The 27,574-nt window shown below is 40.0% G+C and overlaps 3 protein-coding genes across 8 annotated transcripts in view; 1 reads left to right on the forward strand and 2 right to left on the reverse strand.

Annotated features, from left to right (window-relative positions):
• The window catches only part of Sec31 (COPII coat complex component secretory 31), a 34,533-nt gene extending 27,397 nt beyond the window's left edge, over positions 1-7,136 (forward strand). The window contains exons 1-14 of one of the 2 annotated variants that reach the window (XM_033329142.2): positions 656-793; positions 1,276-1,488; positions 1,562-1,884; positions 1,947-2,044; positions 2,115-2,360; positions 2,443-2,736; positions 2,830-3,198; positions 3,271-3,388; positions 3,461-3,766; positions 3,845-5,040; positions 5,576-5,650; positions 5,723-5,995; positions 6,080-6,151; positions 6,233-7,136. In XM_033329142.2, coding sequence (XP_033185033.2) covers positions 1,286-1,488; positions 1,562-1,884; positions 1,947-2,044; positions 2,115-2,360; positions 2,443-2,736; positions 2,830-3,198; positions 3,271-3,388; positions 3,461-3,766; positions 3,845-5,040; positions 5,576-5,650; positions 5,723-5,995; positions 6,080-6,151; positions 6,233-6,421 — 3,762 coding nt within the window. In that variant the 5' untranslated portion in view covers positions 656-793; positions 1,276-1,285 and the 3' untranslated portion in view covers positions 6,422-7,136. Of the gene's footprint in view, positions 1-655; positions 794-1,275; positions 1,489-1,561; positions 1,885-1,946; positions 2,045-2,114; positions 2,361-2,442; positions 2,737-2,829; positions 3,199-3,270; positions 3,389-3,460; positions 3,767-3,844; positions 5,041-5,575; positions 5,651-5,722; positions 5,996-6,079; positions 6,152-6,232 lie in introns of those variants that run through there. The other variant, XM_076617184.1, reaches the window with a different exon arrangement.
• IntS10 (integrator complex subunit 10) lies at positions 6,896-9,604 on the reverse strand. Of its 3 annotated transcripts, XM_033329145.2 has the most exons (8): positions 9,299-9,604; positions 9,015-9,082; positions 8,696-8,939; positions 8,115-8,622; positions 7,728-8,044; positions 7,484-7,648; positions 7,154-7,412; positions 6,896-7,077 (listed from the first exon to the last, which is right to left on the reverse strand). In XM_033329145.2, exons 1-8 carry the CDS (start codon positions 9,452-9,454, stop codon positions 6,911-6,913), a joined length of 1,884 nt encoding a protein of 627 aa, XP_033185036.1. In that variant the 5' UTR covers positions 9,455-9,604; the 3' UTR covers positions 6,896-6,910. The 3 variants fall into 3 exon arrangements, with proteins under 3 accessions (XP_033185036.1, XP_076473301.1, XP_033185037.1); XM_076617186.1 differs by lacking the exon at positions 9,015-9,082 and having other exon boundaries at positions 9,299-9,429; XM_033329146.2 differs by lacking the exon at positions 9,299-9,604 and having other exon boundaries at positions 8,696-8,932; positions 9,015-9,080.
• Positions 9,605-9,836: 232 nt separating this feature from the next.
• LOC117154274 (uncharacterized) lies at positions 9,837-27,489 on the reverse strand. Of its 3 annotated transcripts, none has more exons than XM_033329151.2 (6): positions 27,005-27,489; positions 26,674-26,821; positions 26,518-26,600; positions 26,164-26,317; positions 25,767-26,043; positions 9,837-14,971 (listed from the first exon to the last, which is right to left on the reverse strand). In XM_033329151.2, exons 1-5 carry the CDS (start codon positions 27,056-27,058, stop codon positions 25,838-25,840), a joined length of 645 nt encoding a protein of 214 aa, XP_033185042.1. In that variant the 5' UTR covers positions 27,059-27,489; the 3' UTR covers positions 9,837-14,971; positions 25,767-25,837. The 3 variants fall into 3 exon arrangements, with proteins under 3 accessions (XP_033185042.1, XP_033185041.1, XP_033185039.1); XM_033329150.2 differs by lacking the exon at positions 9,837-14,971 and adding an exon at positions 19,929-20,385; XM_033329148.2 differs by lacking the exon at positions 9,837-14,971 and adding an exon at positions 24,171-25,505.
• Between the last annotated feature and the right edge of the window lie 85 nt (positions 27,490-27,574).

Here is a 27,574-nt window from a genome sequence, read left to right on the forward strand (position 1 = left end):
AGAAAAAAATAATTTAAAAAAAGAAAAGTACAATGTGAATGACGGATTTGGTATTTTATATCTGTAAGCAGAGTTACGTCTATTGGATGTATTACTTATTTCTTATGCAAAAATTGTGTATTATATAAATTATATGTACGTTCAATTTCATATACAATGTATTTCTTCATATATTTTATATTTCCGATCATAAATTGATGGTTTATACGATTTGGGAAATACAAATAAGCTTAAAAAGACTAAATGTCAAATAAAACTACGTATGTAGATTTGTTAATTATTAATTCTTAGGTTAAATGCCAATTAAGAAGACAGTAACGAGGATGAAAGGGGATGATAATAAATAAATTACAATTATAATATTAAATACATTGTATACATATATGATATTTGCTTAAATTTTTCAAATTGTCAATGCGATAAATATATACATTTAAGGAAATCTCGTACGGTCTACTCGAATGAACTGTTCCATCTAGAATGAGAATTCATTAGATTATTTTGGTACTTGTGTACAATCATAGATTGCAATTACATTAGGATTATTATGAAAGAACACATAATCTAGAATATTCTACGTGGAAGAAATGTCTGTCTATTTCTCCTCTATTATACTCGATGGAAGTGAAAAAGAGCAAACTGTATGTTTATCACGAATACCAAAGAGGTCAGCACTATTCTGAACGTATGGTTCGCCACGTTGGAAGAAGTTGACGGGTGATTGCTACTTGTTTGACGTTAGGGATTTATTTCTGTAAAATACACTTAATTACTGTTAATTTGATATATTAAGGTGAGAAAATATTATTTAAATAAATTATATATTCCCTGTTCCATCTGAAATTAAATATTAACTGTAGAACATTAATGTACACGTGCTGCAATTTAATAGTAGTAGGGCGCTGAACCGACGAATCGAATATAATGCATTTACAGTATTATTATTTATGCTTATAAAATTTGCATTACAATAGTATAATTAATTCAGAGCGTATGTTATCAATAACTCATTCACATGATTTTGCTGAAAGTAAAATCTTGAGAAAATATATGATTTTTCTTAAATAAATTTTCTCTTAAATGTTTCTATTAGTGTTTTTATATAAATTTATTTACTTAAGATTTAAATAATTTCATATCGAAGTACAATTAAGTAAATATATATCTATGTTGCACTACAATATATCGCTGTGTATTATTTTCTAGTTCTACATAGAAGATTTACTGAAATACCATTTATATATAGGTAATAAATATAAATAATTTATTTCTTAGGGACCCAAGGATGAAGATTAAGGAGTTACTCAAGACTGTCAATGTAGCATGGTCACCACCGGCTCAGCATCCTATATTATTGGCTGCAGGAACTGCAGCCCAACAACTTGATGCAAGTTTTAACACATCTGCCAGCTTGGACTTATATTCCTTAAACTTACAACAACCTGGATATGATTTGGAGCTTAAGATCAGTGTTGCAAGTGACCATAGGTTGGAGATAAATTATATTTGCACTTGTATATCAGATAGTTGACAATACTTCATAAATTTATAAAAATTTTAGATTTCATAAAATAATATGGGGTTCATATGGTAATAATCCAGCTGGTATAATTGTCGGAGGCTGTGATTATGGCATTATAAAGATTTATTCAGCTGCTAAAATGTTAGCTAATGATAATAATTACTTGATAAGTAAAACGGACAGACATACAGGTCCAGTTAGAGCACTTGATTTTAATCCCTTTCAAGCAAATTTGTTAGCAACTGGTGCAACAGAAAATGAAATTTATATATGGGATATTGTTAACACAAATTCTCCCATGACTCCTGGAGTCAGGAGTCAACCACTAGAAGATGTCCAACATATTGCTTGGAACAAGCAAGGTATCTCATAATGTTTAATCTGCTAATGTATTTATATCTTTAATTTTTACTTTTTCTTACAGTGCAACATATCCTTGCTTCCACGTTTTCACAACGATGTACTATATGGGATTTGAGAAAAAATGAGCCAATTATCAACTTAACAGATACAAATACAAAGGTAATTTTACTTACGCTATATTTTGTAATACTCGTAATATCATCATTTGTACATTTATATATACATACAGGTAAGATGGAAAGTAGTTCAGTGGCATCCAGATGTTGCAACACAGTTGTGCTTGGCATCAGAAGATGATCAGGCTCCTATAATTGAATTATGGGATTTGAGATTTGCAACATCACCCTTGAAAACATTCCAAAATCATCAACGTGGTGTCCTATCAATTGCATGGAATCCACATGATTCCGATTTACTCTTAAGTTGTGCCAAAGATAATAGGATATTGTGTTGGAATCCTAACTCAGATGCACCAGTAAGTCTAACAGGAGTATGTTTACGAATACATGTATATAATTTATTTCTTATTTATATATGTATATTTCTTTATCGTACAGAATGGTGAAGTAATTTGTGAATTAGCACAAACAAATCAGTGGATTTTTGATGTCTCATGGTGTCCAAGACATCCTGGGTTAGTTGTGGGATCTAGCTTTGATGGGCATGCTGCAGTTTACTCTTTATTGGGAGGACAACAACGAATGTCAGTAGAAACATCTAACAAAATTGTAGATTCCTTCCCTGGAATGGATCCTTTCACGCATGCACCACCTCCTGTACAGACAGAACCAGCAGTCACCTTGACAAAGGCTCCAAAATGGTTAAAAAGACCATTTGGAGCATCCTTTGGTGTAAGCATCTGTTTTTAAAATATGTAATATTTATCGATTTTTATATATCATAGTTTTAAATTTCTATTATAAGAATCATGAACTTTTTTTTAGTTTGGTGGTAAATTGATAATATTTGAAAATGGACCTGTAGATCCTAATTTACCTCCAAATTCAAATAAAAGAGTGATAATATCACAAGTGGTTACACAACCAGAATTAATTCAACGTTCAAATGAGTTGGAGGAAGTTCTTAAAACCGAGCAATATAGTGATTATTGCAAAGGGAAAGTTGATAATACTACTGATATATATAGAAAAAAGATATGGAATTGTGTGGGAGCATATTTTAGTGAAAATGTGACAAAGAATATATTGAATTTACTTGGTTATAACATAGAAACAATGAATAATAAATTAAATCAATTCGTTTCACAAGAAGATGTTAATAGTATTACAGAAGGAGTTGGTAACTTGAATAATGTAAGTTTAATTTTATATTACTTGAAGAATTTTCACAGTATTATTACATAACAGATACTATTCTTCATTTAGGTACTTAATGGAAACATTATTGATGGAAGCATGGTGTTCGATGCTATTGCACAAGAATCTAAGAAAACATTATTAACTGCTGCAAAAAATAAAAACATTCAAATAAATGTGTCAGATGGTAATTTTATAGTTACATATAAGGAACTTCGTTTCCTAAATTTTCATTACATTAGATGACGTAATTTTACAGATGAGGATGGGCTTATAATTCAAGCAATCCTCTTAGGAAATATAGAAGCTGCTGTGTCGTTGTGCTTTGCAAATAAAAGGTACGCAGATGCGGTCATTCTTTCAATGGCTGCTGGACCTGATTTGTTAGCACGTACCCAGTACAGATACTTTTCAGAACATTCTGGAGCTCTCAATTCTCTTATCAATTCATTAGTTAGTGAAAATTGGGCTGATGTTGTTAACAATGCTGATATAAATTGTTGGAAAGAAGTGTTGATTGGAATATTTATTCATTCCAATCCACAAGAACGATCTGTTTTGTGCGGTATGTATCGTATTATAATGCAGGCATTGTGACAACTTAAGATATATAATACTCAATTCTGTCCCTTTGATTTCATAGACATGCTTGGAGATCGTTTAGCATCATCTGACGATGTAACACTCAAAGAACAAGCTCAAATTTGTTATATTTGTTCTGGTAATTTGAATAAAATGGTTGAATCTTCCAATGTTGAAATTCAGGAAATAGTAGAACTAGTAGTTATAATGCAGAAAGCATTAGAAACGCAAAATATTAGGGACGTACCAATAGAAGGAAAAATTGCCAACGTTTTGTCTCGTTATGCTGACATGTTAGCGGCCGAAGGAGATCTCGATTCTGCACTAAATTATTTGGGAAATAGTCAAGATGAAAAAGTCGTAATGTTAAAAAATCGCTTGATGCGAGCTTTAGGTTATATTGAAGAATCGAAAGTCGTGCCAAAAGCACCAGCAATGCAAGCTTATTACGATCGAACCAGAAGATCTGTAACTGGCATACAAGGTGTACAAAATCCACTGTCTACTGGATCAACAAGACTCTTTTTCGATTCAAACATTGCTGCTCCAACGAAACAATCTTTCGCACCTCCCCCAAATCAATTCAGTACTCAACAGCAACAACAAATGTTTGGAATATCTCCGCTTCAACCACATGTACAATCAATGCAACCTGTACCATCTATGCAACCTATGCCACCTATACCATCTATGCAACCTATGCCACCTATACCATCTATGCCATATGATCCAATATCTCATTCTTACACTTCAACATCCGTTCCTCAATCACTTCCACCACCACCTCCTTCAAGTGCATCAAGCGGAATCGGATCTCGACCACCTAGCGCCGGACCGCCAGCGAGATCAAAATATATAATAGATCCGTCTGTTAAATCTACTTCAACATACGGACAAACTGGTTTTCCTCAACAAACATCGTCGTATCAACAAATTCCTCCAGTATCAGGCTATTCTTCATCAAATATGTATCAACCAGAAGTTCCTATGCCGACGAACACGTACTCCGGACAAAGTCTCGTATCAAATGTTAAAGAAACAGGAACTTTTAAGCCAGTTCAACTTAATGTATTGTCGCCACTGCAAAATCCACCTCAAAATCAAATGTATGAACCAACTAGAATGCAACCAATTCAGCAGACTCAAATGTATGGAAGCGAAAATCAGCCACCAATGGATCGCTCAAACATCTATCAAGCACCGGTACAGCCTGCTGGATGGAATGATCCACCTGCTGCAAAGCCCTCTAGGATACAGGTAAATAGCTTTGTATCTTTTTCATGCAAGTGCGCCAGAAAAATAGTTAGTAATTAGTTATTATGTATAACATTATCCTTATTATATATATATATATATATATATGTATACATACATTTAAATAATATAGCCAGTACTAGCATTATGCAACAAAAAAGAAATGTCTGCGGATCATGCTGGTACCAGGAAGTGGAAAGCAATATATTCGAAGAATATGAATATTAAGGTAGACACCTAAAAAAGATTGAGTGTTGTTTATACTGTTTCATCATTGCTATTTCTTTTTAAGCAAAATATGTTTATTCCCCTTAAGTATCTCTTAAATTCGATTTAGTAAATTGCGAATAACAATTTCCTGTGACTCTATATTAACTAATGTGACAGTGTGAAATACAAGGACGTTTCCAACTGCTTTATACAAACATTGTAGTCGTGGGATATTACATTTTACGATACATGCGTACCATTTTGTTATTGCAGTTAGTATATGAAGGTATTTCTTTCTAAATATATCATAATATTACATTTTCTGCAGTCAAAACAAGATTATCAGCCACAAAACCCGATTTTACATCCATTAAGAGGAACCCAACCGCAACCCGAACCAAATGTAAGGATCATAATAAAAGTTTCTGTTAACTAATAAAATATCATTATTTTCTACCTCTTTTTTCTACTCTAGGTATTGCAACACGACAAATTTTATCCGGATACGCAAGCATCTTTCAACCCGCAACAATATCATCAGAATATTCTAAATCAATCCAATATCAGTCAGAATATTCCAAATATGGCTGCTCAATATGCCAAACCAATGGAACCTACACCACCGGTCGCAATTGCCAGAACACCGGAACCGGAAAAACCAAAAGCACCGATTCCAGAACAGCATATGCACTTAAAAACAGTATTCGATGAATTAAAAAATCAGTGCTTTGAAAACGCCAAGAATCCAGTAAGATGATTCTTCGTATTTATAAGAATAATATATTTTATTATATTATAGTCAAAACTACCAATATTTTTCATTTTTTTTCAGCAAATTAAACGCAAAATAGCAGATGTATCCAGAAAACTCGAAGTTTTATACGATTGCCTTAGAGAGAATAAGGTATGCATATCTCTTTGCACTTTGCTACTATCGATTTAAAAAAAAAGGAAAAATATATTTATTGTGTACGTCTTATTATAGCTGTCACAGAATTCTTTACAAGGATTACATCAAATATCACAGATGATACAAAGTGGAAACTATACTGGGGGTTTAGATCTTCATACACAATTAGTTTCAGGTCCAGATTTTAGCCAGATAGCTTCTTTCATGCCGGGTATTAAAGTATTATTCCTAATCGCTCTTCAATTGAATGTCTATATTAGATAGAATGCAATATATAAAATCTGGAATATTTACGCCTATTCATTTTTATAATTTGTAATTTGTATAATCCTTAACAGCCTTATTAATTTAGCTGCCTAATTAATAAGATATTTACGTTTTATTAATTTTCCATATTATTCAGTATAGTACGGATAGTCACAAGTATTTGTATATAAACTTTATGACTCAATTGTATCATCAACAAAATCATAATGTTTATATATTTACATTTAAAGGTGGCTTGTTGGGATTAGATAAGGTATCATTATTCCGGTACAATTGAAAGTACTCATTACCTAAGACGCATGTAAAAACTAGAACAGATATTCCGATATTGTTAATAAAATTTTGTTTCTTTTAACATAATATATGTACATAAAATATTAAAGTTGGCTTAAGAAAATCGTGTGTATATCTCAAAATAAAAAATTATATAATGATTTAATTAAAATTATGTATTAAATTAATTAATGAAAGTAAGATTAAATTGATTTATTGAATAATTAAACTGTGTAATATGGCTGTTTTTTCATTGATAATAAACTTTTGTAACAATTCATCTAACGGATCGATGCCATCTCGAGCTGCTTGTCGGCGCATTGCTTGTTTTACTTCTTCGCGGACTCCTTTATCTGCTCCACGAGTAGTAATACGTCGATCTATAAAATATTTTTATATAGTCATATTATAGATAAAAATAAAGATATGTATGGTGTAATTTATAAAATAACTTACTTTGTAGAATCCCTGATCCAGTAGCTATATCTAAAGATACACCACCTCCATGTTCTGTCCATAGATATGTTAACTCTTCTAAAATATCTACACATATAATATAAGCCTGAAATAATGGGTAAGAAAAAGTTCCACGATTAATAATCCTTTCCGTAATTGTGGATAAAGCACTAGCTTCCTGCGGCCAATCAATTTGCATTAGAACTAATGCATGTCCTATAGCTAAATCCCCAACAGCACCAGGTATAGAGAAATTTTCCTATCGTACAGTACGTATTGTAAATATAATAACAGAATGAAAAACGTTTTTAATCATAACATTATAATTACCTTTATTGCTAGAAGCAATAATCTGCAACAATACTGTATAACAGGAAAACGTGCAAGCGTCAAATAATGTAAGTGTCTTCCACATGGAACAGTTAAATTGTGAGATACCTTACTGCAAACCGAAGGTAATGCAGTAACTACTAAAACTATATACTCTAACATTGCCTAGAAAAAGAAATATGATGTATTTTGGCATATTTTTAAGTACAAGTAAAGTATAAAAATATGAAAATACATTGCGTACCTTATAATCTTTCAAGAAGAAACATGTACTTGCTAAACGAAGGTGAACAGATAAACTAGCTGGTTCTTGAGATAATCTTGGTAACACTTCATGGTGTAAACCCTTATACATAGCTAAATCTGTTAAAAAAGAATTTAGCCACGAGTCTAATCGGAGTTGTTGACTTAGTTTCCCGATTTCTCTTTGTAAATAATCACTACTATGTAACAAGTCCCATAACTTCACGTTTAATGCCAATCCATTACCGCTGTAATCACCATCGCTAGTTATTACGATTCCTCCATTATCTTCCCTTTTCCGTTTCTTCAATTTGGGTTCTAATTATAACAAAAATAATGAAATTATAGATTAAAGTAAAGTTACAGATTATTACATGTTACACTTCACCTGTGGGTGAATGTACGCATTCTGCGAATGCTTCTACCAAACAATACATGGTTTCATCATTATTAATCAGTGCAGTATGTTCATTTAATATTCTTAATAATACTGCAACAGTACACATTAATAGCTGTCTAGCCACCATTTCCTCGCATAAATTAGCAGAATGTGTAACAGCATATTGGTGCAATCTTTCGCAATATGCTTCTCTGTTCCAAGTCATAGAAAATAAACTACTTAATTCCCATCCTAATTTTTTCCCTATTAATTCTACAACTTGAAACAGTCTATCCCAGGGCTGTTGAATCTGATTATCTTGCGGCTGCTGTATGTATGTCAAATAAAATTCTATTGCTTTACAAAGTAATCTCAAGCTAAGCCTCGGATTTAATACTACCGGCGCAGTACCAAGGAGAGGTAGTGCGTCACAGGTTAATAATTTTCTGTATCCGTTTACCGCACATCCTGGATGACTGTGTTTCTCCGCGGTAAGAAGAGTTTCTACTAAACGTGGCTAAAAATGTAACAGATTAAGAACTAAAACAGCAGATACAAATATTAGAAACACGTTAACTAAAGATACTTACTCCATGAGTGGCAATTGTTTGAGGAAATCTACGCAGTAAAAGAAGTAATAATTTACAGTGCTCCATTGTATCTTCGCTATGATCAGCAGTCATGACAAGCAATTTATGCTGAAGTTCTTGCGGTATATGTTGGAACATTTGGCATAAAAATTCTGCTTCGGCATCGCATTGTTCCAAACGAAGACAAGCTGTTACTGCTTCTATTTCCTTCCATATATCGCGATCGTCCGGAAAATTCTGAAATCTGTTTTTTCATTTAAACAATTGTTTACGTGCAAATGGTTCTTATAACATAATGTAATTTATTTCATAGACTTGCATTTCACTAAAACATTTTGCTGCTTCCTTCACATTTTTTGAAAGCTTTTCGATCCGATAGGCTTCGAACTATTGAACACACAGCACAATTTATTATTGAAAAGTTATTTGCTTATTATATAGTAGATGTTAAAAAGATATCAATAATTTAATTCCATGACATAATTTGTAAAATGTCATTTGAATGCATGACACATAATAAGCTATAACGCACGACACACTATATAAATTAAAACGAATTGAATACTTTTTGTATAGATGTCAATAAACATTAAGAATATTAACCTGAACTTTAGCACTGTGAGGAAACAACGATCTAGCAGTAATTAACCAGGACTTAGCTGCATAAATGTCAATTGGTAATGCATCTTTCGCACGCATAATTAAATAATCTTCTTTGGATAACTGGTTGTTATCTATACCAGATGTTTTTTCTAACATATTTTAAATTATTAAAAATTTACAGACGAAAATAATGACAACCAGTAAACATCGTTTACGACTTCGACGAGACCATAGACAGTGTATAAAATAGATCTCGCATTTAATGGAATTTTGTGTTACGTTCTGAACTGAAATACCGATCGTTAAAAAATCATTTTTGTCGCTGAAATACGCTGAATGAAATGTACGCTTTGGAGTGGTGAGTGTAGGAACTAAGAAGAAGGGATAATAGAAATAAAATCACAGATAAGATATAACAGATTTCTGTTTTATCAACTGCAAATGAAAATGATATCCGTATATTATAGCATGATAAGAAGACTTAAATTCAGTTTTGAAAATACAGCAGTAGATTTTTTAATTTATAAAATAATCATGGACATTTGTTTGTATCATACTAATGTGTTTTCAATTGAATGAGAAATATCAATCTGAATGTTTGAAACAGGTATGTTGAAATTTTTACGCAACATGGAAATTCTTTATTGACTGAAATTATCGAAGCGAAGCGAAAACAACAGTGCCAAGAAGTTTTAAAAAAATAATTGACGATTCTCGACAGAAATATAATATTGTAAATCCTGTAAGTGATAAAGGTTGTCGCTTTTCCATATACCCTAGGAGTGGTTCCATTTATAAAGATATAACAGGGGGCACTTTGGGGTGGGAAAATCCGCTTTACTCCACAACGCAGATTCTGTTGCAACTTTGGTCAAAGCCTCCTTAAGTGGTTATAGCGCTTTGGCTTTGTATCTCGCGACTTTCCGTATTCCAATGAAGTACCGGAAATAAAGTAGCATTAAATGCACCACTTTTGTTTTACGCGACAAAATAAAGTTCCTGGACGCTATTTTCTCGTTCGAAATTCCCTTAAAGATATTATATTTGTTATTACATTTTAACGGTTACGTTCGTATATTTCCACATAAATTGTTTGTGCACAAGTACGTATAAGAGAAACAATGCATTAAAGGAATTATGCGTATCTTTCATTCGTTTATGGCACACTATGAATAGCAAAGGAATGTCTAAATTTCATGCGCTCGAATCATTCCGAGCGGAGAACCACGCGGGAATGGTAAGGATATCGTATTCGTCTCCAACTAAATTTTACGTCTACGAGGTGGTTAGGGGATGCACACTCTGTGGTTGTGTTTGTTACCTTACCCTCTGTCTCGGTGCCTCTCTCCACCCCTTCAGCCACAATGGCATTAAAATTACCAAGGAAATTCAATTCCCAGTTGAAAATGTATCGCGCACGTGTAGGTCATACTCGTATAGACGATGTCGAGGGTAACGTAGGTAAAAGACAGGGACGTCGAATCATTGGGCTCCCACGAGTACACCGTACTTTTAACGCTTCAATCAATCTTATCTCTTTTTTTCTTTGTCACTTCATTCTCGGATAATTAGAAGCAATCGTATATTCATCGCGAAATCGTATTTTCAACGATCGAAATGTATTTATAGCGTATCGTTTGGAACAAAACTAACCAGAATCGAAGTTCGTTTTCTCGATCGGCAATTCTAAAAGAGAAATTTACAGATCGAGATCTATGCTAAATTTCGACGAAATACTAAAGTTATTAGAAAATTTCAAATTGTTAAATGCGAGCCAGGAACTAGACGTCCCTGTTTGAAGCGATATAGAAAAGCGTATAACACACGCACATCTGGCGTACGTACGCGAGTTCGCTGTGGATAGCTTAGGTTGGTTAGTTAGCGTGCAAGTACACGTATCAAAGGCACTCAGAATCCGAGCTTAACAAAGCCAGCTTTGGGTTTACCAACCGTGTCACGTAGTACGTGTATACCTTACCTGCTCACGCTTCGCAAAACCTAAACCTCCTGTGGCCCGTCTAACTTTGGTCTTAATGCGTCAACGGGGAGGGATAAGTTTCGTTGGGGCAATTAAAACTAATTATTCTCGTCCGTGGTGGCATCGGCTAACCGAGGGACCCTTGCGGCCCGATCGTTCGTAATTATATACCACGGAATTGGAATCTCGTTAACCGTGAATTTATAGAAAACACTTTGCAGGTCTAATTGAACGCTATTGAATTAGCCACGTTATCCAGTTGTCTCTAACTTGAACTTTTATATCAAAGCTCAATCCCATCGAACGCAATACAGAATATTTTTAAGATGTTTACGGTAATATTGAAATATCGACGACGATACCGTTCCTCTTAACAGTTAAATCATTTCTTGGTACAACAATTTACCACGAAACTTCATCAACTGTACCCTTATACATCTAATAACAGTTCCTTTTCAATTTTTAACCATTTCGTATTAGAATATTTCTTTTTAGTCACAACGTGATATTATTAAGATCAAAATATCAACAAGATTACACTTATCGCGCGTCAAGATCGCTCTCTTCTATTTGATAAAACAATCGCAATTTTGCCATTCCGTTTGAAAGGAAAACGCGCGTGTCGATGGTTGGGATCTCCGCGAGAGCACGTAACATAATAGCGACCATAAGGGTGACTGAATTTCAAATAGATTACCGTGACGCGTCCAGGTACCGGTGATGCGTTCGTATCGCAAATGCGCTGAGAGATAGCATCGCGAATCTAACACGCTCGTACGATCGTATGTATCGCTGGATGGGATGCGGAGAGGGGAGGGGAGGGGCTATCGAAAATTTTAAGCCAAATGTGCAACTAAGTAGCTACTTAGGTCCCATTTGACGCAGGGGATTGAGATCGCATTTGAATGGGAGATTTAGTCGACGGATTTTCGCCCCGAATTGAGCCATTGTGTCATTTAAACCGACCACCTGACGGTTCTTGACACGCCACCGTTTGCCTTTCTGCATTTTAAATACGCTCTTCCTCGTGTCTGCTTCTCTCATTTGTAAAACGTTTCCTAGCGAATCGCCAAGTTCTTGCAAATCGGTCCCGAACGATACCGAGCAAAAGTTACGTATAGAAGAAGGTGGTGTACCGTGTACGGTCTTCTATCGTAGACGTTTCTGGCAGCTGTCTCGATTACTTCTTTCCAAGCCACGGCGTCAATATGCCCTAAAGCACAACACGACAATCTAATAGCCGATTCCACGCCCAAAAAATTAGCTCAAATGAATAAATACGATCTTGACGGACCGCTAAAGTATTGGCGTTTCTCCATCTCTGTCTGTCGCTTTATGAAAGATTTTCTTTCGTACAGATTTCGACGATCATTTTTGTCGATAATCGTCCACCTAACAAGAAAATTGTGATACGTTTCAGACGACGTGCGAATACCGAACGATTACAGCGACCTCGATAGAGATTGTAGCGAAGAAAATATTTTAACGAGGAATTTTTCGACAATACTTTACCGAGTTACGGCGGATGTTTTGGCACCCCAACGTGCAGAAATGGTCACCCCTCTTGTAATACACGGCACCCCATCTATCGAATTATTTTGATTCTGCGATAATTCAGCCCGCCTAATACGACATCCCCTCCTCTTCGAATGCGGCTAGGGGGGAAAAGGCGATTCGAGCATTTTGATGGAAATTCGAAAACACGAAGGCGCGACGATCTCTCTCAGGATTCGTGTGCAGAGATTAGCAGGATTTATCGACGACCACGATCGTAGGAACGCAATGGGAAGTTACGCCTATTGAAACGCGTGTTGTATTACCATCGAAAGCTTGATCGTACCGTTTCTTGTAAATTTAAAACCAGCGTTAACCCTTTAGTAACGGTAATACGACACAATGGTTTCGACATTTTCCACGCGATATTAAAAAGTTTTTAGGAAATATAGAGATTGTGACGCGTCTATCGTGCTTATTATCGGCTTAACGCTTGGTCGCGCGTGCTTCGCACAGAAGCAATGCTTTTAACGCGATTCAGGCGATTCGTCGAATCCTCGGCCCGTGACGAATCAATGGCGGATTGGTACGCTCGATTCCGATGTAGTTTTTGGAAAAGTATACAGTCGGAGAGACGCGATAATCTGTCGCGGCCGGCATTGAATTTCGGCGCGGAATTGAATTTCGTCAATTAGATTTTCGGTGTTTACGGTTGGTTAGGCCGCGTACTAGCCGACACAATAGGAGAGAGAGTACGTTTCCTGGACAGCTGTGTCGAGTGTCCGCCTCGATACGTACTCTTTCGCCACCCTCGTGGCTCCCTGGCCGTTTCTCGTATTATTATAATGTGGCCTCGGGCCTGATTTTACCGGATCACGACGCCGTGTCTAATTCATTGTCCGTCTTTGCTCCTGTCGTCAGCGATTCGATTAATTGGCGGCGAATTTGTCGAGTTCCGATCGCTCGTGAAATTTCCCCGTGACGTCGTAAACCGTTAATCGTATCCGTGAAAACTACGCGGTAACTACGATTGGAATCTCTAAATACGAATGATCGTTCGTCGAAATGTTCGCGAGAATCTTCAAGGAAAATAGTCTGTTGGATGTTTTCGGTGCGAGAAGAAGCGATTGAAATGCTTCAAAGAGCTTCGCTCGAGCGGACTCCGAGATTTGAATATTCCAGCGAGCTAATTTGCGACTGACAAAAGATGTTATTCCCGTGCTCTCTTCGTCCCTCTTTCATCGAAGAGGTCTCAGGCGAAGTTTCAGGCCGCGACGGACGTCTTGGTTAATCACAACAATTGATATTCCGCTGATATCACCGCACCGAGTGACGGAGTAACGTAGTAACGAAGTAACCCGATTAAAGGGAGCTTCTTATTGGCCCGCTCTCGCTCGTTCTATTCAATCGAGTTACATGATTAGCTACGGGGCGCGGGAAAGCGAGAAAGAGGGCAGTTCCTTCCCGACGAACCTTCGCCATCGGTGCAAACATCAGAGAAATCTACGAAAGGGAATTATCGGTGTTCTCGTTATCGGTGTTACTCTGATTAAGTATTCGTAACGCCTATTAATCTCTACCTACTGATAAGTTTATTGCAGTGGAATAAATAAAACCGTCGAATAAGATAAGAGATAGGAAGCGTCATACTTGAGTACGATCGACCAATAGGCTACTTCGTATTCTAGCAGTTTGACTAAATGGAGAGGTTCCTGGAGCACTCCTGTCATACGCGTAGGGTTGGTCATCGTGGAGTTTTAGTCGGTAGGAGTCCGACACTACTCTGTTGTTACGCGATTATTAGAACAGCGGAGTGTCCATGAGGATTTCTCCACGTACAAAAAAAAAAAAAGTTTGACTAAATGGAGAAAAATCACAATCACTTAATATTCGTAGTAACGAACATTTACACTTTCGAATATAAAATCTATACTTTTCTTTTCTTACCCTTCCTAATAGATACAATTTAATCATCGAAGCCGCTGTCTCCTTATTGCTGCCAAAGCTTCGATTTCAAAAAGAAACGACAGAAGAGAAAGCGCGAGAACCAAGTTACAGCAGTCTGGGCAACTTCGTTCCTTCTGACAGGGATTCGTTTAGCAGAAACGTATTGGCGACTTCCGGTGACCGGAGGCAACCGGCCGGAGAATCTACGTCCGTGGACAGCCGCGTATGCACACCGGGAATCGTCAAAGCGAAATCTGGAAAACCGCATCACGCAAGGGCGTGATTACAATACGGACCGCTGATTTCCGACATTAATGACATATTTGCGACAATAATGTTCTGTGTAAACGAGTGTATTATATAATGACGAAATACGCGGTTACGTGGAAAGAGGAGATACCCGGCTGGTTTGCCGTGTTCAACCAACATCCACGAGTTGCCGGCTCTCCGCGGTCTCTGCATGTGCACGAATCGGTCGTTACGTGCCGGTCGTCGTCGTCGTGCTTCCCCGTCTGCGACTCCCGTTCTGTGTATGCATCCACCCACACACACTCCCGCTAAGCCGTTTCTTGTCGACGTGTGGGTGGAAGATACTCACGGTCGCAGGAAACAGCGTATCATGGTAATAACCGTCATCAAACGACGACCACTTAGAACCAGACCAGGTTCCTCGTGGAAAATTCGTCCTTTTGCTACTGCCCGCGGAAACCATGCCCCTTCCAACGATCATCGACGATTCGACGCTTTACTTTTTGCCCCGTTCCAGTAAATATTATTCTATTCCATATTTATAGGAATCTCTACTGGACAAGTTCCAGCGAACAGTGGAGAATCTAAAGCTTCGATGAGGCTTAACGGTGAAATCTGACCACTCGTTTTGTCGAGACGCTCAACGGTGTTCGTATTAAAAGTTTTAACGTGCTTTAAGCAACTTGAACAGTGACGAGCAATTTCAACGAAGCGTTTCTTACTTAATTGATGAGATGGCTCGTTAATTTCGTAACGGCGGTTCACGGTCGCGAGAAACACGTGTCATTGTAACAACCGTCATCGAAAACGACCATTTTTACGAAGCCGTATTCGTCGTAAAGTTAATATGTTACTTTAAACGAATCTCGAAGCTTGTGAATTCCAAGATCTGGTTCGATAAAAATTATTCTCGTACGCTACGATCGAAACAAGCAATACTAAAGAAATCGTTGTTTCACGAAGGAGCCACGTTCGCCTGGTATCTTGTAACGCCGAGCTGCCGAGGTATTTTCTATTAGATCAAAGTATCGTCCACTAACGAGCATTCGTGACGGCGACACGGTATTAAACTGTCGACGATATCCGCCATTTGAAAACGAGCTGCGATGGGAATAGACAGCGAAAAAGAGCGCGATAGAGACGGATAGTGGAAAACAGCCGTAGGAGGGAAAACAGAGAGAGGCAGAGCGCAGGGAGGACTGGCACGGAAAGAGAGGAAGAGAGAGACGGATGGACAGACAGAGAAATTACAGCCGCATGCTGCGTTCAGGAAACGGCGCATTCTATTGTGCTTTTGTCATAGTTAAACTGTCAGGCCAATTTTGCGTCGAGCCAATTTATGCTCACGTGTCCCGATGTACTCGCGATTCTCCCCGCCGCGCCGCTGCCCCGAAGTGGCACGTTATGCTGGACTGCATAATTTTGCAAAATTTTCTGCGCGCTCGTACACGAGAACGGGAAACGAAGGTGAACCAGACTATCCGTGTTGTTTTCAGACACGTACGACGCGGTCCCGCGTCGAATTTGAATTGCACTGGTACCTCGCCGGAAGACTACCAACGCTTTCAGCCCGTTATATAGCCGTCGCTTCAACGATGTTATGCTAATCGTTTCCAGCGAGACGATTCTTTTCCTTTCTGACGTCATCTGAACGTCGATCTCCTATGGCGGAACCAAAATAATAAGAGAAGCAACAAAAATCGAGTGGAACGATCTCAAGCATCGCCGCAATTACCATTACGATAATTCGTAGTTTAGCCGATGGACGATGTTGCGATTTTGATCACGTACGAAACATGGACGATTCGTTAAAATTCTACGAAGAGTTTACATCGACTTAACGATCGGAGCTCCTCCGGAGCGGTCGGCAAATCGCGAGGGTTCTCTCCCTGTCCCGGCAATTAGCGTAATTAAATAATAATCGAAAGGAGAGAACGGTTGGTCGAGAGAGCTAGTAACCGAACCACGCCCCGAGCATTCGTGATATGCCGACCAATCGGCCGAGACCACGATGTCCTCCCAGGCTCGTCTTAATCACACTACTCTATAACTATCCTTTAATCGAAAGGCCCGCCTTACAAAGGGGCGCGAGAGCCACCGACCATCGCGGAGATATCGTTCCAATCGGACAGCTCGTACCGGACCATCCGATCGTAAGCTTTTTCATCGGAAAGCAGCGGTTTCTACCGGTTGTTAAATGCGTTCCTCTCGATCGTTAAATCCATCTATATCGTCTGGAAAGATGGACGAATATTATCGAAAGCAACGATTTGTTGCGACGCGGGCAGAATTTAAAGTCCGCTCATGCATTATGCATAGTGCGAAAGTGAAACAAACTACGAGCGAAAAACTGGTCCATCGTACACGGCGGCGCTGAGCCTCTTCCAAAATCGATCGGATGCTGGCGTTACACGACAACCGATCGCGCCGATCGTCGCCAAACAGCTTTATTCCGCGTCGATCCAAGAGTATCGCGTTCCATGATATCCTCTTGAGTAAATACACGTATGTAGCACAGTAGAGTCTCGAGACTAGATAGAGAGGAAGAAAGAGAGAGAGAGAGAGAGAGAGAATGAAGAAATTTGTCGACTCGCGAGCATTATCCCGCTTCGAAAGAGGGATCGAAACGGACGAATGCGAGAGAATACCGGTTGAAATCGCGAAAACGATACGCAATCGAGCCTTCCAGCGAAACTTTCATTCGTAACACGTATCCGGCCAATTAGCCGAGGCGTTAAAGTATTCTATGGTTTCAAGGAAAGGCGGTTTGTGCACTTAAACACAGCCGAGTTAACTCGACCCCGCTCAACCGGCAACACTTTCGATGCCCGATGTACATGAATAAAACATCATTCGGAGAGACAGCCGATGCACGAGTGGCGTGCACGCTTGAAGAAAAAAAAAAAAAGAAAAAAGAAGAAGAGAAGAAGAAGAACTCGTAATGTCTGAGAAACGATACTTTGTTCGCGTTCCCGTGGAATCTCGCGAGCAATTACGGGCCGGGACTCGGCCGAACGAGACCGTAAGCGGCTAAATTATTCGGTAAATGCGATCAGTTCCGAAATGTAAAGCGAAAATTGGAGCACCGATGAAAATTTTAAACGCGCGGCAAAATGAATTTTCGACAGCCGTCACGGAGGGGTGGCGCCGACACCTAGATCCCTGTGTTTCAACGTAATTGCGTTATGACACCGACGCGCTTTTGATATATCCTCGATGACGTCAGCTAGTTCGTTCTTCGTTAACGAAACATTAGTTGCCTCAAATGTGTTCTATATTCGAGAGTAAGAATAATTGAACTCTTCGACGGAACGATTGTAAAGTATATGCGCGTCTCTGGTGTCTGGATGACTGCTTGCTTGTCTCGGAGACGAGGACGTGTACGAGAATAGGAGTGAATGGCTGCTGGCACGAGTGTATGCGAGGCTGGTTGTGTCTTCAAGTGCTAGCACGATCTTCCAATGAAATCGCAGTGCATATATACGTCGGGTGGTACAAGCCGGCGCAGACGCGCTACGGAAACAAGCAGGAGGGCGCGTATTTCCACCCTCGACTTGGGCTGGTAATGCCGTGGCCGGGGTGTGAAAATCAGGAGCGAGCCGCGGTGGAGTTGGAGGAGTCGGAAGAGAAAGAGAGCAGCGACAGGAGGGAGGATAAAAAGGGGAGAAAGAGAAGCGTCGGGGTAGGAGGAAAAGGTTGAGGAGGAGCGGAGAGGGGCGGAGGGGACGGTCGGGGAAGAGGGTGAGAAGCCGAAACACCCCTGGGTCCAGCGAGCTAGGGAGGATCAGAAGAGGCAGAGGAGCGAGATAGAGAGGGGGTGGATAGTCGAGTGAGAGGGAGAGATTGCCGCCATTTTACAGTGGCGCGGATCTGCATAACGATCAGAGACTGTCGTGTTTATCAAAGCTTTTCTCCGCCATCTGCATAATTTTCTGCCGCGCCAGGATAGAGAGAACGGGTGGCGAACGGAACGCTCGGACGGGAACGCCTAGATACCCTTGCTCTCCACTCTCGAGTGCATTTTATGTGCACGACTTATGAAACTTTAACGCCCTTACGAATAAATTACTCGAGTAAGCGTCGGTCGCTCTAGCCTTCCGGACGCGTGATTGGGCCATTTGCATTTCAAGTGAGGCGAATTAATAAAAAAATATTTGCCTAACTTCTTGTCAAAACCTGGATTCACTGTGCCGCCTTTAACGTATTCCTCTATCTTGGTATAAATAATCTTCTTGTCGGCAATCAGAATAGATATTTCAATGTTAGAGTTGCCTCGTAACGAACAAACGCGATCGTATATTTGTCCCATGTCGATTATCCGATTCGAGGTAGGAGGAAATTCCTGTGGAAAAGGGCGGCGAAATAAAATTTGCAAGAGACGGATCGATGTTTCTACGTCGACGACATATGTATTCGCGTATTAGAGCATCGACACGGCCGAATTCCCAAAGCAAACGTCGAGAAAGAAAAATATTTAGTGACAGTCCCTATGTATCGATGGGGTGGTACCCGTTATTAGGATTCTTATTAACCCAGCATATGGACTAGAAGGGCGATCTCAGATACTGATCGAGCCTTCCTCTCTCTTTTACTCTCCGTGTCGGTGATCGCGCGCACAGATACCGCAGTTTGCAGTAACAGGTCCTATTTCAAGGGATTACAAATAGATTTAATCTTTATCGGCCATCTTCTGTTTTCCGATCTATCAGCCAGAATGCAAATGCTCGCTTCTCTCGGACCGTAAAAGGAAACTTGAAAAGAGCGAGCAAATCTCGTTTCGTGTAACGTTATACTTCGATCGTTCGGTGTACCATTTCATGGTTTTAAATATTTTTGATTCCTCGTTATGAAACCCACGTATACACCACTTTTGAAACGTAAACTCTAAGAAGATAATAGACGAAATTGTATTTCTATGTTTGTAATTAAAACGGGATGCTCTCTCTATTAAGACTCGAGAAATACAGGAAAGATGATATATTTTTATTCGAGCAGTGGATAATAAATTTCCAAACGGAACAACAAATTTATTAATTCGTTTATCAAGAAGTTCAAGGGTAGAACAGTTAACGCGTTAGTTCACTTGATTTGGAGGCTTAATGAGCCCGTTGACACTTTGATGCAGGGTGTCCCGCGTGTCGCCAGGGAATTGCCAGTTCAATAATTCAGAGGCTGGCCGTAATGGAACTTGTCCGCGGGACTCGATCTATCATAGGAAATTGCACGGAGCCCTTTTACCGCCGCTCATAAGAAACATACATATTAGAAGAATAACAGCGGCCTAGCTCGTAACCTCGTGTGTCTGTCGTTCCGTTCCGAGAATTGATTAGAGCCCGGAAATAAATCGTGCGTGCGTGCGTGTAGGTGCATTCGTCGGCATATATCTATCCACGTTCGAAAGAGAACCGAGACATTTCCTCTAAAAAAAAAAAGAGAGAAAAGAAATAAAAAAGAGAAAGAAACTTGTCAAAAAGGGAAGATATGATCGGATTATGTAGAACGAGAGAGGAGAGAGTAGCGCAACATTGGATACGAGAGAAGAATTTCAAAGTTTATCGAATTCCCCACCCAACAGAGATGCTCGCTAGGTGGCCGCTGTTAATTAGCCGTCGATTCATTTAACGGGTTGACTGGCGCGACACGATTATTTCAAGTTTAACGAGCAGTCGATTAATATATTAATGACGATCAGAGGGACTTTGAGTTTTGTTGATGGTCGCGAGACGAAGATGACACGCGGCGTGATTAATTGGTGCATTCGCTTCGAAAGCAGAACCGGTTCGAAATAATCGCCGATTCCGTTTGTGCGAATTTTTCCGGAAGCTCTAAGCTCGTTCCATCTGTTCGAAACGAGAGAACTCGTAGCTCCGACAGCGAACCGGCCTCTCGTCGTCCGTCGGCACCGAGAAACCCTCGACGTCAAAAGCAAAGCTCAGAGGCAATCATGAGCTTTCGAATGCAAAACAGCAGCTTTCGCCTAGCAGCACTCGGCACTTTTACATTTAAATGTAAACTCGCTGAGTGCGCGCCGCAGAGCCACCCTCGCCATATCCTCCCCCATCAAGCAACGGACCCCTTCTCGACCCCCTTCACCACCTCTCGCCCTCCTTCTCTGCACATCGTGCACCCCTATCCGCGTACCGTTTCCATCCGCCTGCTCCACCACCTCCTCTTCCTCCTCCTCCTCCTCCTCCTCCTCCTCCTCTCTTTCGAGGACGTAGGCGATATGGCGGAGGCGCCTGGATTTAATATTTTACACCTCAAATGTTGGGCGCGCGCGCGCCAGCCAGCAATGCAAAACAGCTCGTCGAGTATCCCTCGAGCTGCTGGCCTCCTCCCTTCGTCGCCGTCCATAACGATTCCCTCCCCTTTCGGCTTAGATTGGATTTAAAACGCGCTAATTTGTCGAGCACGACGCGACCCACGCTTTGCACAACCGCCCCGCTCGCGTGTCTTCGACCGTCCGTGTGACCATACTCCTTCTGTAGTCGGAACTGCGTACAGTCGCGCGCCTCTTTGCCACAGAGGTATGTGTAGAGGTGTGTGGGCACGGTGGGCCACATCTAAATTTAAAATCTGCTTTGCATAATGCCCGACCTCGTCGTTGCTCGTCGACCCCGGGACCGCCTAATTGCGGCCTCGTTCGAGCCCCGTGTCCCTTCGACACCTACAGCAGCCATTCTCGAAAAACCGGCTCATTCCGCCCACCACCCCTCGCTCGCTTCCGCCACTTTGAATCGACCGACCAGATAACCGGACACCGTTCCCCTCGTCCTGTCCCTCGTTATCGATCTACCCTTTGTACGAAGATCGATCTTCGATTTTCGAGTAACCTACAATACGACGTTACGTCTTCTCTTCACGAGAAAAGAAATTTATGTTCCTCTAAGATTGAATGAATGTCGGTGGAAAGTTTCCACATTTGACTTCGTCATTATCATACAGCTCAGATATTTCAAAGCAATATCCGAGATCTATCGACTCATAGATAGATGAGTCGAACCACGAAGACACGTAGTAGCGAGGCCATATCTTTCGGCCAGTTGTCGATAATTACCAATTATCAATTACGTGGCATGGTAACGAGGTAGCGTTCGATCGCTTCACGTAGCCGAACACACGTGCGGGAACGTGAAAACCTCGTTGAGAACGTCGGAAGTCGATCGAAGGAACTCGTTTCCACCCGTTCTTTCTTCCAAGGATAATGGCTCTAGTAATCTAGCTTAACCTGGCGATACAGTACGAAATGAAATATCGCGTATCTGGACTGTAATGGCCGCTTGTACTTGAAAGAAAATCAGGTTTCTTCGTTAAATAACACCTGCATGACAAAGAGCCTGTTTAAAATTACGGTTTGCAAATGAAATTCGTATATGACACGAGGATCAACGTACACACACAAGATCGACGAGCATTCCGTACACGTGCCTACAGATTTCCATCCCTCGCCCACTAATACAGTCATCGTGACGCATTGTCCAGGAAACTTTGTCACAGTGGTCACGGGGTAGATCGTTCTGTATCGTGTTTAATGTAGTATTAAACGCAGCTATTGTGCCCTACCGTCCATCGTGTTCACAAATTTATTTCCTCGCTTCCCGCTGTCCATCCGCCTCTCCTTAGAAAAGAAAAAAAAGCACGGACACGTGCCACCCCCGTTACGACGCAAAGAAATTCGAAAGTAATGTGATTACTCCCTTCTGTGTCCGTTTCTCGAGCAGAAACGGTCATCGGTCTGCGTTTCAGTAGCCTTGCATTTTCCACTAGCGAGGGAAGAAAAGAAAAAGAATCGTACCAAGTAAGAGGCCGGCGATAGGTATCCTCTTATTCACATGCTAAGACGTTTCGCCGATATTCGCGTACGATTCTTGGCAAATTAAGTTTTCGGTCATGATGCACGTAATTTCCCATCCCCCATTTTTCCCCCCTCTTCGTCTTATTAACATTGGCTGAAATTTGTAAGTTTGACGCACAACGGAGCATCCAAAAGAGTTATTTAATTTGTAAGACCGTAGGATGTTGGTCGAAATACCATGGTTTCATAGAAACGATGCATCCGATATTAAGCCGCAAAGAAATATCGAGGAGCAAACGGGTAAAGCGTGTTCGCAAGAGTACCTACATGCCTCTTACTGTCGTTACTGGCAGTTTCCTGCGATAACCCCAGCATTATACTCGTGGCCCCTGAATAACAGGGGAAGAGAATTCACAATGGGCCACAATGACTGAGCCAACATTACGAATTAGGCTCGGTTACGCGTTTATTGCTGATTCCGGTCCAGGACAGCGGCGTCGCAGCGTGTTTTCCAAACCGTGCGAGCAAACAGATGAGCTACGAGATACACGGTCGCGAAAGGACGCCACTGCGGAGATGCGAAGTATTAGCATTGGTTAGCTTTATGGGGCGTTCAGTTCCGCCGTTCTATCATCGTCTCTTTCGCGCCCGTGGTGTTCGTCTTTTCGCTCTCTCTTTCCAGCTCACGTTCGGGAGAGAGCGAACGCGGCAGATCAATAAAATCTGTCTGTCTGGAAAAGTAATGCCAAATCGACTGTCCGTTTTTGGCGACGAACAAATAAATGTCACAAAAGGAGTGGAACGGCTACGCGTACCGACCATTCCGTCGAACCAGACGCTTTAAGGTTCGATTTTCTCCTAGTTCGAGACGATCGAATCTATTTGCCAAAACACCGAAAGGGATCGACTTTAGAACATAGTTTGATACCGTAAACGGTCTTTATGGAATATTGATCAGGTGAAGTGTTCTCGTAGGAAATCGAAGAACCTGAAAAATTTGTTTTTTCACGGTTCGGTGACTAGCAAGACCGGAAAGCACGACAAGGGAACCGAAACTGGGACGCAATAATTATTAATCAATTTCGTATTAATTGTTTTCTGGGCGTCGAGCTTAAGTGGGATGTTGTGTTCTGGCTTCTGGCAAGCTCTGCCCCGTAACCAGCTAAAGTGTCATACAAGAAGATTAATTACGTCGCACCACCCTTTATATACACCATGCGTGTGATTACCCTTCTCCTTAATCCTTGGATACTCGTAAAAGTATTCCAAGTTGCGCGCAGATATTAAAGAAGTGTAGTAAACAGCACGTCATTCCGTGAGAAGGTATTTTCTTCGGGAATGACATTCGACGAAAGTTTGCATTTCGCAAATATTTAAAGAACAAGTTCTTCTGGAAATAATAACAGCTATTGTTTTACGTGCCAGCTTACAAGTACCCGTTTATTTCAGACTTATTTCAGTACTAAGTATCATACAAATTTACAAGAAATATTTTAAGGAAGTAACAGCCGCAAATACGATCTTCAATTGATTTAATCTCAGATCAAGACCTCTTCGTTTTTTCGAATAAACGCGACTCCTTCGTGGTACATATCTACTCTTCGTCGAGTTCTTTTTCGTGATTGCACCCTGGTTGGTGGAAAAAAAGGGGTACGCGAAAATAAAAGAGACTCGAGGGAATAAGATTTCGCCGGTACTTCGTTCTCGATCCACGAAAGAGCCAAGTTAGTTTTATTTTACAATCCATCGGCTTCCACGACACGGAGGGGTGAGTTTCGCCGTCTACTACTGGTAGGTAGGTACTTCAGTCGAAAGACGAGAAAGAGAGAGGAAGAGAGAGAAAGAGAGAGAGAGAGAGACAGAGAAGAACGTGGAATGGTGGTTGGAATCCTTCTGGATGGTTGGACGAGTGTCGAGGAGGGTGTATAAGTTGCGAGGGGGCGGACCGGCTGTCAACTAGTGTTTTAAAAGTTTGCGACAGTCTACAAATTGGCTCGCTCAGTTCTTTTTAAAAGCACCACCAACCAACCACGTCGCGTACCCCACTGTGTCTGTCCTTCATGTTCGCAGCCGTATCGTTCAACGGAAAGCTTACGAAAGTTTTTGCTAGCGTCAATTTATACGTCGAGGATATATCTTGTTATCGATAATCACGTAAATTGACGACATCTTCGAGCTTAACCTAACTCTCGTGTAAGGAACACGAAATTGAGAAACATTTGCGCGGTGAAAGGATATTCTAGAATATTGTAAAAGTTACGCCCGTTGGTGCGTTACTATTCGACGAACGCAAATGATCGCCTAGGAACGTGGTGAAACGCCCGAAATAAATCGTGAGAAGGGTCTTTTTCTATCAGCTATTGTACGCTCGATCATTATTCTCGAGAGTTTCGAGAAAAGTTCCAACCATTTTTGGACAAATCGACTTCCATCTAGAAGACGCCGGTCCTTGTATGGGGAATATGCTTGCGTGCGATTCAAATCCCGGAAGTTTAAAAGTATTTCGACGTAAAACGTGGCCATTTCTCAAATTTTCTATGCAGCTACGCTCCGCCGTGGGCGCATTTGATACACTCTATTAGTCGCATCCCCGGACTGATTTATCGAGTTACCCGCATTATTATACATTTTCCCAGTTACGGGACCGAGATTCATCGTATTCTGGTAGTTTGCCTGCTCTCCGCACATTCCATTAGTTGCGAGTGATCAATGGTTATTACGCGGACTTAAGATTCGAATCTTTTCTAGAAATGGAAATGTTTTGAAAGAAAAAAAAAGAAAAAGAAAAAAGGGAGGAAAAAGAAACATAAAAATGATATCTATACGCGTCTCTCTATAGAACGAATTATGTACGTACTACGTGTATCGCAAAAAATGATAAAACTTGAAAGCAGTTATTGATTTTAATGCTAAGAAGTTAAGGTTAGGAGTTTGAAACTATGAATAAACATACGAATGTTAAATGAACTTGCAACGCGTAAGCAATTAATTACTGTACGTTTTACCTGGTTTTTTCTTGTTGGAAAGTGCAACATAGGGACAAAGTCCAAAGAGTCCACAAGTTTGCGTGTATTAGCTATTTGGATAATATCGGAGATGGTCTCGGTGAATCGAACATCAAAAAATTCTGCGAGAGGAACGATGGTGATTTTAATCCGCCGCCATTGTTCGATTGCATCGTCGATGTGGTTGAAGTTAGTGGTAAATCTGTATGATTCCGTTGTTCCTCGATCCATTCTTTCCGAGCATTATACACAATCATCCATATGCACGCAGAAAATACTGAATGAACAAAACGTAAACTTTGTCAATCATTCATACGGAAGAAAGAACTCGATCGACAAGTACAGTCTAATTAGACATACTCTCTATCGGTGAGTTATATAATTTTAACATACTCACCTAGATAGACACTGCACAGTGGAATGTACCATATTGATTTATCGTAAACATCATATTGCTGTTCGTGCGTCAGATGAATAGACAACGCTACAGACTGATCTATTATGCTAATCACTTGCAAATAAATCCAAGGCACGGCGCACTTAGGTTTCCTCTGTGAACGTAGACCGAAGTTAGCAAGATCGTTAGCGAGTTTAAGCAAGGTTGCTACGTGCCGAAAATACGTTCTTCAAATAAAGAAGTCTACGATCGATTCACTTTCAATACACGACTACAACGCCTGTTGTCTTTGGTCATTTACGCATTGTATTTCGAACTTATCGAGAAACATTAACCAGCTAAATATATACTTACGGAAATTGATCCCAAGGCGAGATACGCACTGGCCAGTAAAAACGATACTATGTATACAAGGAAGAAAATCACGGCTGTTTGTGCTAAGAAATTCAAGTTCTACATTAGTGTCATGATATTTTTCGAATAAATCTATGCGTTCGTCATTGTACCCACCTTTATACCTTATTTGCAAGTTTTTCAAAACTTGCAACCAATTAAAACCAAGTATACCCCAATTTTCGACGGAATTAAAGAATCCTTCATCCGTTGTTTTCGAAAAATATCTGCTCATCAACAGATTTATCATAAGTATTGACAGCGACTAGAAAAATGCAAAATGAATAGATAACATAGTAGGAAAAAGATATAGAAATAGAATATATAACGTAGTAACGATAATATTCGTCATCGATAGAAACAAGTCTGAACAGTAATTTAACAATATTTTCCGTTACCGTACCAAGTGTTCAAAACCGGTTTAAGTGACGGATTGTCTGTCACTTACCATGGTGTAGGTGCTGATGATCCTTGTGATCAACGCTAGTCCGATACAGTACATGTTCTTGTCGAATTGTTAACGTCTTGATACGATGAACTACGAATGCGAAATGCTCGAACCAGCAGGAATGATCACTGTTTTCGTTACTACGTCAAACGACACTTGACTGATCCTTCGTAAAAAATGTAAACACAAATGTCCACAAGTAAATACGCGCTTAAATTTTAAAACTACAAAATTCAATTCTTATAGCAATTTGATCCATCTACTAATTCCTCTGATTATTTCTTCATAAATCTACGCTCGAATCATTATTATCAATAGTAATCGATAATACTTCTAATCGATAATAATTAATTTCGCAATAAGGAGAAAATATTGCATTGGTGTATATATTTGATAATTTTTACGTGATATAGCGATCATTATAGAAAAATGTTATTATTTCACTCAGAAACGTATATCTACAAAACCCACATGTGTTGACAATAATATAAGCTTCTCAAAAAATAATGTTTATTATATTTCTAACGTGGATTTAATCACAGATCGAAAGAAGACTGTATTTTCGACAGT

Source organism: Bombus vancouverensis, chromosome 3, assembly GCF_051014615.1.
Source record: "Bombus vancouverensis nearcticus chromosome 3, iyBomVanc1_principal, whole genome shotgun sequence".
In the NCBI taxonomy this organism is placed as follows: domain Eukaryota; kingdom Metazoa; phylum Arthropoda; class Insecta; order Hymenoptera; family Apidae; genus Bombus; species Bombus vancouverensis.

Bases quoted from the DNA above. Each gene is read 5' to 3' on its own strand.
- LOC117154274 (XM_033329151.2), bottom strand. From the start codon at position 27,058: ATGTACTGTATCGGACTAGCGTTGATCACAAGGATCATCAGCACCTAC. The intron at 26,822-27,004 runs GTAAGTGACAGA...GCATTTTTCTAG, and splicing joins TCATCAGCACCTACACCATG to TCGCTGTCAATACTTATGAT. The intron at 26,601-26,673 runs GTGGGTACAATG...TGAATTTCTTAG, and splicing joins CTTGCAAATAAGGTATAAAG to CACAAACAGCCGTGATTTTC.
- IntS10 (XM_033329145.2), bottom strand. From the start codon at position 9,454: ATGTTAGAAAAAACATCTGGTATAGATAACAACCAGTTATCCAAAGAA. The intron at 8,623-8,695 runs GTAAGTATCTTT...TTACATTTTTAG, and splicing joins AAACAATTGCCACTCATGGA to CCACGTTTAGTAGAAACTCT. The intron at 7,413-7,483 runs GTAATTATAATG...ACTGTACGATAG, and splicing joins TATTGCTTCTAGCAATAAAG to GAAAATTTCTCTATACCTGG.